Source organism: Olea europaea, chromosome 12, assembly GCF_002742605.1.
Source record: "Olea europaea var. sylvestris chromosome 12, O_europaea_v1, whole genome shotgun sequence".
NCBI lineage: Eukaryota > Viridiplantae > Streptophyta > Magnoliopsida > Lamiales > Oleaceae > Olea > Olea europaea.
The window spans coordinates 7,910,363-7,926,345 of record NC_036248.1 but is presented as its reverse complement, the minus strand read 5'-3'; the positions used below and the strand labels follow the sequence as shown (position 1 = coordinate 7,926,345).

General features: G+C 35.2%; 1 protein-coding gene across 1 annotated transcript; it reads right to left on the bottom strand.

Moving 5' to 3' along the window:
- Positions 1–45: 45 nt before the first annotated feature.
- Positions 46–15,363, bottom strand: LOC111405466 (regulator of nonsense transcripts UPF2). The gene is made up of 18 exons (XM_023034364.1): positions 15,208–15,363; positions 14,398–14,479; positions 13,829–13,916; positions 12,896–13,098; positions 11,677–12,021; positions 11,002–11,106; positions 10,703–10,830; positions 8,517–8,693; positions 8,348–8,429; positions 7,332–7,622; positions 7,038–7,235; positions 6,828–6,929; positions 6,223–6,474; positions 5,922–6,140; positions 3,793–3,963; positions 2,847–3,032; positions 1,455–1,910; positions 46–899 (listed from the first exon to the last, which is right to left on the bottom strand). The coding sequence occupies exons 2-18, from the start codon at positions 14,449–14,451 to the stop codon at positions 402–404; spliced, it is 3,555 nt and encodes a 1,184-aa protein (XP_022890132.1). The 5' UTR covers positions 14,452–14,479; positions 15,208–15,363; the 3' UTR covers positions 46–401.
- Positions 15,364–15,983: the final 620 nt, after the last annotated feature.

Genomic DNA, 15,983 nt, shown 5'->3' with positions numbered 1-15,983 from the left:
AGAGAATATAATACAGCCTCTGTTCTTTTCAACATACACAAGAAAAACCCTACATATCTAAGATTCATTCATGTAAGCTCAAAAGCTGTATGAGTAGTAGCTATAAAAACCAGACATTAAGAATAATCATCACAATAATGCTATAAAGTATTCGCCTTCATACCTTTTTTCGAAAAAGCAACAATGAACTTTCCAATCCACAACCTACTAGCATACTGAGATAGACAGTCATCCTTGTCCTGTACAACACGAGAAACTCCCTTGGCCAAAAATAAAATGGCCTATCATCATGATAGTGCCATCTTGGTTGTTAGAAGTATGTACCCATGTTGCTAGTGAGGAAGAACTTAAGGGACTGCTGCAAGAGAAGATGTCTACAACTTAGTAATATTACTTGACTCTCACTTTCTTCTACCGTAATAATGCCCACCACCAGAATGATATAAATTCCGATGACGCGATCCAGAAGCTCGACCATGCCCTTCCCATGTGTGGCCGCGGTTCACAACTCTACCTCCACCACTCGGTGTCCACCCAGATGGTTGGGTCCCTCCACTGAGTTCCTCCTCTTCTCTATCATTGTATTCTAGGACACGCCTTTTGATATCTTGTTTTTCTTCAAGCTCAGCCGCTTCTTTCTGCTTTGTGCTCTGTACCAGGACCCAATCCCGAGGAACTTGCATTTGCTTTGTTTGTTGTTTGTTCCCCCGCTTCACAAGGACCTTTACCCTAACCTCCTTTGTTCCTCCAGTCCCTTCATCTGTAGTGTCATCACCACTTTCTCCTTCAACCCCTCTCCCATGATGCTCCTTGGTGGCGCCCTCAAACACATTTATTGGTATCATCATGTTTAATGTAGGTCGTGATCGCAGCTCCAATTTTCGGGAATCCAAGCTCTCCTGCGTTCATTGAATGGTTCATGTTACTTCAGTCCGTTCAACATTCTATCACTCGCATTATTAAACCGTATCAATTATTCATCTCTATGCATACTTGGTTTAATGAAGCAGCTACTAATCTTATAGAAGGGCTGTCTAATTTCATGTTTTTTGTTTCTTATTTAAATTGATAATACACTTCCTATCCTATGTATTCTCTTTTGATTAATAAAATTTTTTGATTACCTATCCAAAAAAAAAAAAAAAAAAAAAAATTTTTGATTAATAAAATTTTTTGATTACCTATCAAAAAAAAATAAAAATTATTCATCTCTATGATATTTTGAGTGCATTTTCCAAACTGAATAATTAAAACAGCATCCATTAACCCTCTCTATCATATTCCAAGTAAATTCAGCAAACTCCAACAGTAAAGGTAAAGGTGAAAATGTTACAATGAACACATTTTATTCTCTGTTTGCAATGCAGCATATTTTATGATTCAACCAAGTAAGCTATTTGTAGTGTGTTAATCAACAAAATTTTAGAAAAATACAGAGTTCCTATACCACTTGCCTGCATTAGAGCACGAAGTTCTCGGTCAAAATCAGCTACCTCCTGAGGGTCCACTTCTGCCACGTTCTGCCTGACATGCACTTCATCATCCTCATCAGAAGCTGGTTCACCTCCATCTTCATAGTCATCATCACTTTCACCATCATTATCTTCATCTGACTCTTCGTCATTATCAACGTGCTCAGTGCCACTCCCAGATTCACTATCAGTCTCCCCTGCAAACTCTTCATGCAATTCAACATTTTCCTCCATGCCATTTGCAAGGATTTGTCCATTCACAGATAAAGCGCCAGATGAAGTCCTTCTACGATGCTTTTCTGCATCTGAATGCTTATCATTGTGAGCCTTCTCAGATGAAACTCTAAGCTCATGTTCTTCAAGTTCAATTAGTGCAGCATTAACTTCTTCAATTGATAAATATCGAATCATGTTGGGGCGTAATTCAGCAAATAAATCCTGCCTCAATTCACAGGTTCAGCTCAGAAATGGTTATATTGTAAAAAAACATAAAAAGAAAAGAAACAGTTTTAATAAATAAGGTAAAACTAGATCATATGCCATCCATAATTTAAATCCAACCCATTTGCACTCAGATTAATTGGGACTGTAAGAGAAATGATTGCCTAACTCCAAAGTCCTCATCCAATATCCATATAGCATTTTATAAAAGTTTTAAATATATCTCCCGGTGTGCTTGGCGAAGGAAAGGGGAGAAGACACTAAGCGTTCTCAGTTCTATGACAAACAGTAGGCATTTCTCGTACGACTTCAGGAAAGTCCTTTCTTTCCTATTTTTCTCTAGCCACAAGCATACCAGCAACTATTTCATCTAAACTAAGTCAGAGCAAATCATATCTATCTAGAAATCGTACTCATCTTGAAGCAGTTTGCTTATCTGAAAACCCGTCTTATTTAACAAGTAACATGAGGCGATTTCATGCTTCGAATTCAATCAGAGTCTTTTGATTAGCCACAACTGCTACACCTATATTTACACATGGCATCAAAGATACTTTATGCTTTACTGTTTGTGTTATTACATCCAAACTAAATAGAAGTTTTCTTACTATTAAGTATGTCTGTTCATAGAAGGCCAAAAGCAGAGCATCTAGTTGAACATTTTTACGCCATCAAAGGATGACGGGGATTGTTACACAGGTTACCATAAGTTTTTTTTTTTTAAAAAAAACATCATTTGATTCAACCAAAACAAAGCAAAAAATGCACAAGTTGCTTATTCGTCAATAACCGTGTTGAAATCCATAAGTTTCTGGTTGCATGTTAGTTTCTATATAAGTAGATTTTAAAAACCCAAACTTGTGGGTGCGCCAGGTTTGAATACTCAACTCACTAACAGAATAAACAAAAGAAAATAAAAAATTGAACTCATACCTGCAAGTCAAACTCAATATCCAGGGGCAGTGCACCTTTGCTTAATATGTACCTCTGGAAATGTACTAAAAAACGATCAAGTTTCCTCTTTGACGAACCTCTATCAAAATAATGCCCACAAGTCTCAAGAAGTGTGACAACCATCCTGATGCGGAAACAGTCTTCTGGTGGATCCAATATATCTTGCTAATAATCATCATAGCAAAGAACTGGGTCAGACAATGGTTCCAACTCAAAATTATCTTTACAAAATGCATAGGAACAATAATGGTGATGCAAATATTGTACTCGAATATAGGACTGCACATTTTGAACTCAATCACGAGGAGTGACACCAAGCATCAAATAACTGCCACATCATAAACAAAGAAAATAATATTGATTGTGGAAGAGACAAATACAATCTATGGGGGTATTCAATTTGGTGTAACAATTTGTATGAAACTCGTTATATGTCTATTATATGAAAGTCTCAAGATCGTGAGAAAGATAAAATCAGAAAAAAAAAATTTACAACTTGGTGAATTTGAATCTAGCCATCAACCCTGCCATTCAAGTAAACCTCCATTGTTTCAGCCACCAACCCAACCAGCACCCTCCCCCAATTAGATGCATAAAGAAATTCTACCAAAAAGAAGCGGAAATAACAACAATGGAAATTAGAAGGTTGGGCAATAATCAGGCGTGGGTATTACGGGGGCTTTGCGAATGTGATTCCAGAAAGGAGATTCATTCTAATCAGGGTAGTGTTAGTAAAATGGAATCAAGAATGGGCATGTGGTGAAGAGGACATGGAAGGTACTGTACACTTCATGATCATATCATTTTCCAAGCAAAAAGAACCAGGGAGGGTTTGACATGAATCAAGCAAGCCAAACAAGAAGAAAACTTCAATTTTCTTGGATGTAATTATGTAATTTAAAACCTTAAGGTAATAAATCCATACCTCTGCAGTACCATGGCTAAAAACGAGAATCAAATAGAGTGTATCAAAAATAACAGATGAGTCGACAAGCTCATAGTTGTATAATTCCCCCAAGAAACGCATGTGGGCAATCCGTTGTTGCTGCATACCATAGTCATTCAACTCTAATCCTAGCCTGATTTCTTCCAAAACCTGAAAAAAAATAAAAAAAAAATAAAAAATAATGTAACTCTTTCAAATTCAAATCCAAGTCAAGCAAAACATGCTTTTCTTTTTCCTGTTTCTGATATGTTAGCTAAAAGATAAGCCAAATGTGCTGGAAAACCACAACAATCATCGTTGTAAAAAACTTTCTGGAACGCATGCAATGAGTTTTAAGAATTTAAATAGTATCTCTGCCGAAAAGATTTACCTCACGGTCAAATGACCAAAAAAGCAAAAACAGTACAGAATAAAGTCAATACAAATAAGAAAATGACGTAAAGCTCTTAGTATTTAATTTTAAAATGGATTACTAAACTACAAAGTTTTTTATTTGTGGATGATAGCTTCATAATTGCAAATAATCATGACAAAATTCAAGACCTCATATGCTGACCTCCACACAACATAAAATAAAACATATGGTAAAATTTGAAATTATTTGATCTCAAGTCCAACAATTTAGCCTCGTTTGGGAAGAATTTATAAACTGTTTAATTTATATATGGATAGAATGAGTTGTAAATAATCTTTCTAGGTCTATTGGAATGTGGTTGAAAATGAAGTTTGACTAATTCAAAAATATTTGTAAATTTGCCGAAAGAAAGCTTAGTTTAGTATATCATTTACTGTCTCGAATAGAATTAACAGTTAGTATATATATATATATATATATATATATATATATATTATTTCAAGTTTGGCAACCAATTATAAATCAATTTATAAACCATGATGCTTGGACTCGGGTACGTATCTAAGTGTCGGATCTTTTATTTTCTAAAATGTAGAATACGGGGACATGGTTAAAAAGAATCCAAATTTCAGACACGAGTACATGGGTACGTCTTTCAAACTTAAAATTTTTTTATTAACCTAAGATGTCATTTTGAATAGACCAAAATCAATAGTTCACAAAAAAGGAAATGAGTATTAAATAAGATGTAAAGACTAATAAAATACAATTTTGGGGTTTAGTTTTCAATTATAGGAAACAGGAAAGAAAAGGAAAAGAAAAAAGAAGTAAAAAAGGGCGAAGTGTCCGGTTTAAATTTGGAGAATCCGACACATATCTCATACCCATACCCATACCCATGTCGTGTCATGTAGTGTCCGACACAGGTACTCCAACCATTTCGAAGAGTCCGAGCATCAAAATTTATAAACACAACCAAATTCAAGCATTAATTTCAACCCCACGTTCATACCTACTACTTATTTATTTTTCACACATTTCGTCGCACCCACTAGTGTTCCTCTTTATAAATTGATTTATAAATTTGACAACAAAAAATAGTGGTATTATTTTTCAACCATAAGGTGCCCATCCGACCCTTCAAGCTGGCAATTATTAACAAGCCCACCAACAAAAATCTACAACCACCTATTTAAGGTCATAAGCCATCACAATAAGATCTAGTTCTAAATGGAACCTGAAAATAAAGTTCATGGGTAAGGTAACTCAAGCATCACTAGCATTATCTAATATACTGTTAAATACTGTGAATCAAGAATAAAAACCAATGTAGTAGTACTGGGGAAGGTGTTCCCATAATATAAAAAATTAAAGCTGCAGCAATAGAGACTTCTCGTATCTCTTTTGAGCATAAGTAGCAACTAGCAAGCAAACGGAGAAAGATCACAAGCACAAATTACTGGAAGCTTGCCTATAGCAAGGTCGAGAAAATTGCTAATACCTCAAAAATGGAGAAAGCAGCTTTCATATCATGAACAGGATTTTGGAAGACAAAAGTATAATTATTATTTCGGTATTAACGTGTTTTCGAAATGCAAGAAAAAATCACATGTAAAAGAATCAGGGAGGGTGAAGGGCACTATTCTTCACCTTTCTACCTTTTCCTTCCATTTCATTTTTCTTTCATGCAAAGAAACATTAAGAGCAATTATTAGCGGAAGTTTGCACCAAATTTAGATACTGAAGAACAAACCTCATCAACAACAGCAACAGCAAAGTCATCATGATAGCGACTCAAACCAGCAGTGAGGGATGCAATCAAATGAATCTGACCATATTTTCCCTTATGAACCTTCAAGAAACACTTCAAAATGTACGGTTCACATTCAGTCCAAGGTAGTTTACGTAACTGTCTCAGCACGTGCTCAATCGTAGACTTATCAAGATCCGAAAAAAGAAGTTTCCTAATGTACTGCAATTTCACCACAGAGAAGGTTAACACACTATTCAGTCCGATTGTACGGCAAAGTCACTGATCTAAAAAGCATGACTACCTGATGCAGTGGAGGACGAACTTTAGAGACCCGGGCGGATCTTTCTGGTGGTTTGCACAAGTAATAAGCATTCTCCACTAAAGTGCTCTGACGAGGATCCAAATTTTTGACATTTTTCAAGCGCATCAATATCTCTAACATGTTAGACATGCGTAAAGTAGTCTCAGGAGACCGATAGAGGAAGCGACCGCATGTCTCAAGAAGATTGCAAGCAACATCAATATTATGATGAGTAAAATCATCTAAACAAGCCTGACATAAGTGAAACAAGTCCATTCAGTAAGGAACCAAATAGTCAAATTAGTTCGGGACAAGTATAAAAGAACTATCAATGATGCCCTCATTGGATGTCAACCATGCAGCATAAAATTCACTCATAATGCCCAAAGTGATGTATATAAGCTTCCCTGCACAATGTTGTGAATTTGTGGATCCTTGGAGGGAGGGGAGAACCAGTTATGTAAATGAGAGCACGTGAGTTAAAATGTGGAGTAAATTGTGTATGTTTTTTGTGCGCGAGATAGAGATCGAGACCGAGCAAGCTCACCCACGAAATTACAGGAACAGTAACCTGACAGTATTTATCAAATACTCTGTTATCATACCTTTAGACAACTGAAAACAAGGCCTGCTGATGCAATTTTAAACTTGCAAAGTTCTCCAATAAAACGTATATTCCTGATCTTCGTTTCGATGTTCATTTGATCCTGCAATTAAATAACAAATAGAATGATTCGAAAAAATAAATAATCGAGTGTGATCAAACAAAAAATCTATAATCAACAGAGTAACGCGTGCAAAAGGGCTTTATTAACCTTCTTATTTATTAAAAAGTTGAACTCTTCCTCCAACAACTGTAAAAGCATGGAACAGATATCCTTCATACAAGTTGACAGTGTGGCGACCATTCGTGAATAGTACGGCAATAGCTCAAGAGATGTCCTAGGAACATTGAACAAAGCCCTCACAAGCTTTTTCCTATTGGCCTTCGAGTTTAAATAGCAAAACTCTACCTGAAAAATTAGTATTCAGATAAAAAGAGCTTCAACTAAAGATGTATTAAATGAAAAGGAAATACACATGAGAGCTTGAACAAGAAGGATGGTTACAGTCAACTGATCAATCAAGTCACGGCTCACACAGCTTGGAAGTCTCTGTAGCAAAGCATCAAGATTTGTTCCTTCAAGACCTTTAACTTTATCCTTTTCATTTTCTCCTCTTCTTTCAGCATCATTTTCTTTTCCCTTCTCTTTGTCAGGTTCTTTGGTCCTTTCTTTGTCTTTTTCTTCTTTATCCTTCCCTTTGCCATCTTTATCCTCCTGTAAAGCTCCAGAATCAGAAGAAACCTCTGCAGTATCTTGAGTAGCTACCTGACCTTTATCTGATTCAGCAGTCAGATCCTTCATATTGAAATTTCCATGTTAGTGAATAGAGAAACATATCTACAAAAAAATCAGACAATATAACTGAACCCAGGGGAAGCTAAAAATGCATCATATGCTTATTGTCCTATATTATTATAACCAGCAGCATTTTCAGTAAGTCACCTAAGTACAAATTTGTAATATAAAGTCCACCATGGATGGTTACAATGTACAGCATAAACTGTAAGTACAACCACAATGACAAGCTTACCATACATTGTGTGATAGCTATCTCCAATTTTTGACACAAATCTTAAATAGACATTCATTATCAGAACAACTCCACAGATTTTTTATATTGCACTTCCACTTGACTTCTTAGAAAAGGCCCTTAAATTGCAGGTTACCCTCATCCACCCACTCCACTTCCCCCAAAAACCTCCAAACAAGAGGGAAATCCTTGGTATGAAAAAAGAAGAAGAGATAAACTTAAGATCATATTTCCAACCGATAAACTTAAATCATATTTCCAACCTATAAATTCTCAAAGAACCAACAACAGGAGTTCACTGGCAGACTGAAGTATTAGCAAAAACATACAGTGGCATATCATGGCTTTCTTTTGGTGTTAAATAACATTCAATATGACATTATCAAAACTTTATTATAGAAAAAATGTCAGAAGATGGATTTCCAAAATCTTTTTGAAGTTCAATCAAAACACTATAAGTTGTGTACTAAGAGCAACGCTTATGTCTTACACTAGGTTGTTCTTGAGTCTTTGGAGATTGCTCGTTCAACTTTGGTTCTGCCTCTCCCAACAATACAGCTGGAACGAATGCTCTAAAAAGGAAAAAAAAAAATTATATAATCAATCTGGCTCATTTGATTTAAGGATCAATGATAAAATCAGTTCATCCAAAGTTAAACCTGAGATCTGGCAGGCACTCATAGAAAGCTCTAGTATCTTCGTCATCCCACAAGGCTTCCAGAGAAGAAGTATCTTTGCCTACACCAGGAGACGAAACATCCTCCCCTGACGTGACCCTGGTTGTATGACCATCCTCAGGCATCACAGGAGGTTGCATGTCAAGTGCTTCTGCTAATCTAAAGTGTGAAGAATTTATAAATTTAGTAAATGTAAAAAGCTATGAAATCATAGATGCAAGCACATACCTAGAGGACCACCATCCACAAGAAAGTTGATAAATATATGGCACAAAACAATCAGCAGGAAAAGGCAACAAATCATGCAAGAAAAACAAGTTCACAAGAAATGGTACACGTGCTGAAGTAAACCTCATGAGACCAAAAATAAAATGAAGACTCCAGCTGAATATAGTTGATTTCATATTTTAGTGAAAGTAATAAAATTTAAAAAAATAAGGAAATAAAAATAGGAAGGTTCCCCAAGGAGGTTTTCAAAATAATTTGCATCAAGACAGTTTCCTGAGCAGGTGTAAAATAATACAAAATGTTACTGGGACCCATGTAAACCAATATAGCTCATACCACTTTTGGCCCATTTTCAAAAATTTCCACAGATTGCTTGACATTTCAACCAACAAAAGAACTCCAACAAATGCCCTCTTCATACCAAAGGCCTTGAGTCAAATAATCAGCATTTTACCTATGCTCTCAACATTGAATCTCCTTTGAAATGCCACTACACTTGTGTCTTCAAGTCAAGTTAGCAATTGTTATCTCAAATATATGGAAGGCAATCATTTTGATCTACAGATTCCCCATATAAGCAAATTTGTCTTACTTTTTCTTTGTGAACTCTATGGCATCCCCCATCCTTGATGAATGTCTTCGAGATTTAATGTCCTCTATCCAAAATAATCGTTATACTTCTCCAAACTAAGCTAACCAAAATGATCCCACCTTTATGGTTTTCAGCCATTTAAAACTGAAAAAGCAAGGTCTCACTTATCAATTATGTCATGCATTAAGGTTAACCGGAGAACTGAACATGTACTAGTGCCAAGTCAAACCAAGGTATTCAATTTGGACTGGATGAGCATTTTCTTCTTATTTTCTCTTTAGATGTCCCCATTTTCTCCTCCCTTCTTTTATTTCCTTCTTTCCTTGTTCACATGGGTGATCTTTTCGTCCCAAACTCGAAAAAAAATTGAGCACACGCATCCCTTTATGCACAGCAGAAAATACTGTTTAGAGTTATAAATTAGAGATCATCCTTCTCTACTGCTCAGTGCTCTACTGGTATGCCCCTGATGTCAGAGTGTGAACATCATACCCAGTTTTTATGGATATTATGTAATTGTCGTCCACTTCCTTTCAAAATCTCCAATAAATTTTTTGATACATGTGATATTGATGCGTGGTCATTTATATATATGACGAATAACATATCAGAAGGAATCAGATATATGATACTGAGAGCCTCATTCATTAATTATTATTATTATTATTATTATTATTTTTGTAGAAACTACTAATAAACAGGCTGAAGCTTAAAAATTAGTTTATGCGGACTAGGCAACTATCAGATCTCTTAAGGGGGTTAACTTGATATCTTAAAATGGTTTTGTGAAAGCATTTTGAACTTCATGCTTCTAAAATAGAATACGGAAACATTTATGGGGAACCACTTCTTCGCTGTGTTCGATATAGCTATAGGTTGATGAATAAAGGTTGTCGACAGATAATGCCAACCACTTTATGGTGGGTTGAATGTGCCTATTGCAAACAAGGCCAACCATTTGGATAATGTGTAAAGATAAGCAGAATTGCTCCCATGTTGCTCCAGTTCAGCTCAGCATTATAGCTCAAATCAACTGAATTTTATTGAGTATGACCCCTATCTAAGGGTCAGATAGCTTAAAAGTACTTGATTCGTCTTTTGAGTAGAGCCCCTACATTAATGTTAGAATTTTAATGATCCATGCTCAAAATCACACCTGATTCCAGATACTTATATTGCCAACACCTTCTCTCTATGGGTGCAAACCAATATCAGGTTCAGAGAGATAGAAATCATATAGCAACTTAGTCTTGAAAAGTTCCACATGGTAGTAACTAATGTATGGTTCACAAGCACTGTATAACAAACTTAACAAATATGTCCAAAAAGATCAGGTCAAGTAACTTACGAAGAGATACCACGATACAGTTGGTCATAAGATTTTCTCAGCTTTTCATATGAAGAGGCGTTTTCTTCACTCAGTTCACCTTTAGCATTTAAAATCTTCGCATTATCATGCTCCATTTGGCGGAGAGACTTCCATTTGGGAGAGAAGAAAATAATTCCATTAGTAAAAGAACTATGGCATGCATGAATATTAAATTGCCGCACCAAATAACCATGAATGCAGAAAACTAAGGTTACAAAAAACAAACTTCGAAATCAAATCTAACAAAAGATCCAGGTGTAAAGGAACAAAGCTCTTACTGCATGTTCTGCCTGAAGTAGTTCTACAGCAGCATCATAGTAGGTTAGAAATGCCTTTCTAAAGAATTTTTTCTGTTCGGCTGTAATATTAAGTCCCTGGAAAAACTGCAAATATACGTTGGCATGAGCGCAGAAAAAAGACCAACTAAATTATTGAATAGCTACGAAAACTCCATTATTGAATTCAGTGCAGCCTAACTTCAAAACCAATATCTCATTTGACACAGACAAAACCAACATAGATTCATATTTTTAGAAAAATCACTATCATTGCAAATGCCATATTCATAACTACCTAACATTTCTTTTTGAAGATAGACCATAGTACTGAACGTTTTCCAACATGGAGAAAAAAAAAATATTTAAAAAAAGAGAGCCAGGGTAACAACCCATGTACAAAAACAAGTGACAGATATTCTACTACCGACAATAAAAGAATAAAACAAAGCTCCTTATCGTTTGATGAAATGTACATGCTTAAAATGATATCAGAACATCTAGTTTCATATTTAATAACAGAAATTAAATTTCACTGCTTCCGTGAAACATCTTGTAGAAATGAAATCAGTTCGGCTCAGGGCCTCACTCACTACCAAGATGAAAATGTGCAAGTCACATATTTAAAGAACTTAGAATTGTAAAAGATATGATTAACAAAAGCACAATGAAAGCCACCTCTTCCAGCGTATCTTGTCCAGTCAGAGGCAGTCCAAGAAGATATCTTCCTTGTCGAGCAAAACTAGCAAGAAGGGATAAATTTGTCTGGGTTGCATCACGATCCTTAAAATGTTCCGTGCTAGTGAGATCCTTAATAATATTTGTAAAGAGGCTGCTATCTTCTACAACACCAACAAAGTAAAGTTCCAATAGAAGTTTTAGTGTGCTCCGTTTCTTCATGGCCTTTGAATTTTTGTCTCCATCTAAGTCCTCGGTGGACTTTCCAGGTAAGAAAATTTTCAAGAGACCTTGAACCAGACTAGAAGAAAAGTCTTTGTACCTTTGATGAATTAAAGAGCAGATCTGATACAGGAAAGAATCTAATAAAAATAATGGAAAAGACATCTTAAAATACAGTGGAGAGCAAAGTGCAAGTAATACACACGGTAACATTTCATATAACAATAGTACTTCCAGGAAATCAAAGGTATATATTTCTCTCTCTTGGCAAGCAAAGATTTCATTTACTTTGTGCCAACTGGACACAAGCAGAAAAAAAGAGACAAAAACAAACCAGAATAAAATCACAGCCAGTCTTTAATACAGATGAAGCTATTAAGGACGGTAGCCCTTGGATTCAGGCCCAACAAGAACTACAGGAAAACCATTTTGACTTCAACAAAAAAATTTACAAAGTCAGAATATTCCCCGGATTTCTGTTTCACGATGAGACAAGGTTTGTTTCCTGTTCAGTAGAATGCTGTGAAGTCCAATAGGTTCAAAAGGATGGATAGTTCATTTTCTATGCACGTATCAAAAAGCTGACTATAACATCACAAACCTTCAAGCTAGAACCCAGAACCGGCAAGTCAAAATTGCAGCAAACAAGTTAGTATATGTAATTGAAAGTGGAAAATAAGAAACATATAAGCAGGAACTAACCATTGTTTCACACACTAAAACAGTTCTATTAAAATAGACAGAAGTTCAACACAGTACAAGTATTTGAAATGCAGAGAATAGGAGAACATATAAGCAGTAATTAACCATGGTTTAGCAAACTAAAACAGTTCTAGTGAGAAGTTCATCAGAGTATTACATAGTCAATGCATTAGGGACCATCGCAGGAGTATGGCCTTTAAAGCTTAATGCCTATTCCAGTTGCACATTTAATTGTTAACTCTTTCCCTGGTAGACATACCGTTGAAATAATAATCAATTCAATCACTAGCTCTACCTGAACAGCAGCTTGTATGTCTGCAGTCTTAAGCTTCGCATCACAAATTGAAGTTACTGCTTCACTAACAAATTTGCTTAGGTTGACACCACGTAACTCATCCATCAAACCTTCTCGCTGCTCCTCAGTTATTTGCTTTAGTTTTTTAATAACAGCCGTGTTGCGCTTAATGCTAGAATCCAATGTCCTGAGAAAACCTGAGTCTGCAATCAAGAAGCTCTGAATCAATATTCATGCAAGAGGATATCATATGCAACACTAAGCCTCCATTTGGGAAGATTTTAAGTAAGGTTCAATTTATAAATCGAGAAAAAAGAGTGGTGCATAAGTGGATATTACTTGAAGATCCAATGGAATGTGTGGTAGAAAATGAAGATTCCATTTTAATATGATTTATAAATTTTGCCAAGCAGAGGCTAATATTTTAAATATCCGAATCAAGATTAAAATCTTCAGATATTGGACAAGGTTCTAAAATCATGTTTAACATGGAAGGCTTAGCACTAGCACACTTATTAAGTCTCTGATTGCTTGCATTGGGCATTATGGGAATGTGTTTTTATTTTTGCACTTAAGAGCTCCATAAGAAATGGTAGCTAGTGAGCAGGTTATAGTCTTCCTTTCCAAGACTGAGGAACTCCCAGGAGACTACGCATAGGCTCCAGAAATATGCATTCAAAAAGAAAAAGGAAAAAACAGAGCCCTTATTGCAGAACCACCAATGAATTTGAAGATTTTTGTTAAGCTTTGGTGTCATTATTCCATGATGATTTTATTTTATCATGTTACGAGTTATAGCACTCAAAAAAGTTACAAACTTCGATACGATACACCTAGATGCTACTCCCTAAGACAATCAAAGAGAAGATATAACACATCTGTGTTCAGTTTTCTAAAGGTAACAGCTAAAATCTCTGAAAGAAAAGCACTGACCAGGCCTTTCAGGGTTCAAATTACTCTGTCGCAGGACCATTTTTGCTTCAACGGACTTCTTAAATTCCTCAAGACGAGCAACAGCTTCCTGCACCAAAAAAGTGTATCACGTGTCATTTCTTGAGTGCTGAGAGTCTTTAATGCTAAAGTACACACTAAATAAACTGTATTCTTACTCTCTATACAGTTTATTGGAAAGAAAAAATCATCAACAACAGAAGAAAATAAGCTTCTTGTCTAACGGATACCATTTTATAAAAAACATCATTTCAACGAAGAAAATTTGGGACCAATGCCAAGCATACCGTCAAAAAGCATCTCAATGATATTAGAACTGTTACCAAGTGAATTAAATAGCCAAGAACAAACTTATCTTCCTTCAATAACTTAGAGTAAACAAATACAAAAACACAAATCTACAGTACGATAAGCATAGCATCAATCATATTGAGCCTATTACTAAGTGAATTAAATATCCAAGAACAAATTTATCATCATTCAATAACTTAAACTAGACAAATACGTCAAATAAAAATAGAAAAAACTCTACATTATCACAAGCATATCACCTCATCATCGTGTTTCTCCCGATGTTCACCTCCAATATCCTCAGAGTGTTCCATCTTCTTAATGTTATTCCGAAACAATTACCTGAGGAGAAATAGAAGGATTACCACGTGCATCTCTAGATGTCAGAAGCAGTGACTAAAAATGGTGCCAAAAATAAAAATATATTGGAACAAAAAGAATGAGCGATGGTGGATTTGCATCGTCTAGATGTTTGGTTTCAGATAATAACCAACTGATATATATTTTCCTTCAATGAGCATGATACTATTTATCATTATAGGCATTGAACGAGAATCAAACTAAATTACACAACCCCTTTTATTGTTTTTCACCTTTAGGCTTACACAACTAATTTACAGAACAGAAGTCCCAATCCATTCCCTAAACCCCAAAACTTACTTTGAAAGAAGGAAGTAAAAAACCTGAAATGCGGTAACATAATCTAACCATTCAATTTTAAAGAGAAAAATAATATAATTTTGCCTCAAATTTCATTCTACTCCGTAGCCAAATAACAAGTCTCCATCGCATAATCCCTTCTGTTTTTGTAGAATTCAAAAAGGATTTAGTGCTAACTGCTAACTACAACATAATATTCCTAATGCATTATTCATATTTACATACGGAATTTATTTAATCAGCATAAAATACATAAGTAAAACAGAAATAGGAGATCGAATTGAAATGGAAATAACAACTATGATAAGTAAATTGTGCGCGTTGAAATCGAAAAAAAAATTTGTGCCGCGATTGTTTGTATTATAAACGAACAAACAAGGTGAAATTTGAGGGTAATAAAAGTAATTTACCTCGTGAATTCCAAAGGTGAGATCTTGGAAGATATTCGCCACAGAAAAGTGGAAAACCAGTACTGGTCAGTACATGTGAGCGAAAGAGAAATAGAGAAGCGATGAATGAGGGCTCTTTGAGTTCTATTGTACTTCTGAATGGGAAACTGAAAGAACTCGGCAAAGAAGAACCGACTCGGGTTCTGAGTCACGACTCAATTCGAATAAGATAAAACAATTAGGCCTTCTTTTCAAAATACATTTTTCTATTTGTTCTTTTCAATCACACATTCTTTATTAAAATAATATTACACGTAAATCAATTTTTTTTTTATTTTTCAACCACACATTTCACATTCATTTACTATTCTAAAATACATTTTTACATAAAAATGTCTATCAAACACCCCCTTAATTTCTAAGGGAGAATTTCATCTTAGGTCTCTAAACTTCTCAGAAAGTGTAAATTAATTCCAAATTTTTTATTTCTGACAGCATAGACCTTAACTTTTGGATAAATTATAAATATTGGGCCTAGGGACCTTCAAATGATTCCTAGCTTGTTAATTCAGCCGCTGACTTTAATTTGACTATAATTAATAAAGGGTAAACTAACAATTTTCCTTTAAAGGCAATTAAAATAATTAAAAACAAAAAATAAAATAATTCAAATAAAAAAAAGAACAACTATTCATTTTCCTCGATTGTCACTTCAACTCTTCCTTAAAGTGGAAGGAAAAATCTGTTTGGCCAAGCTCAAAGCCAGGCCAAAAACAGGAGCTTCGAGCCTGGCTCTC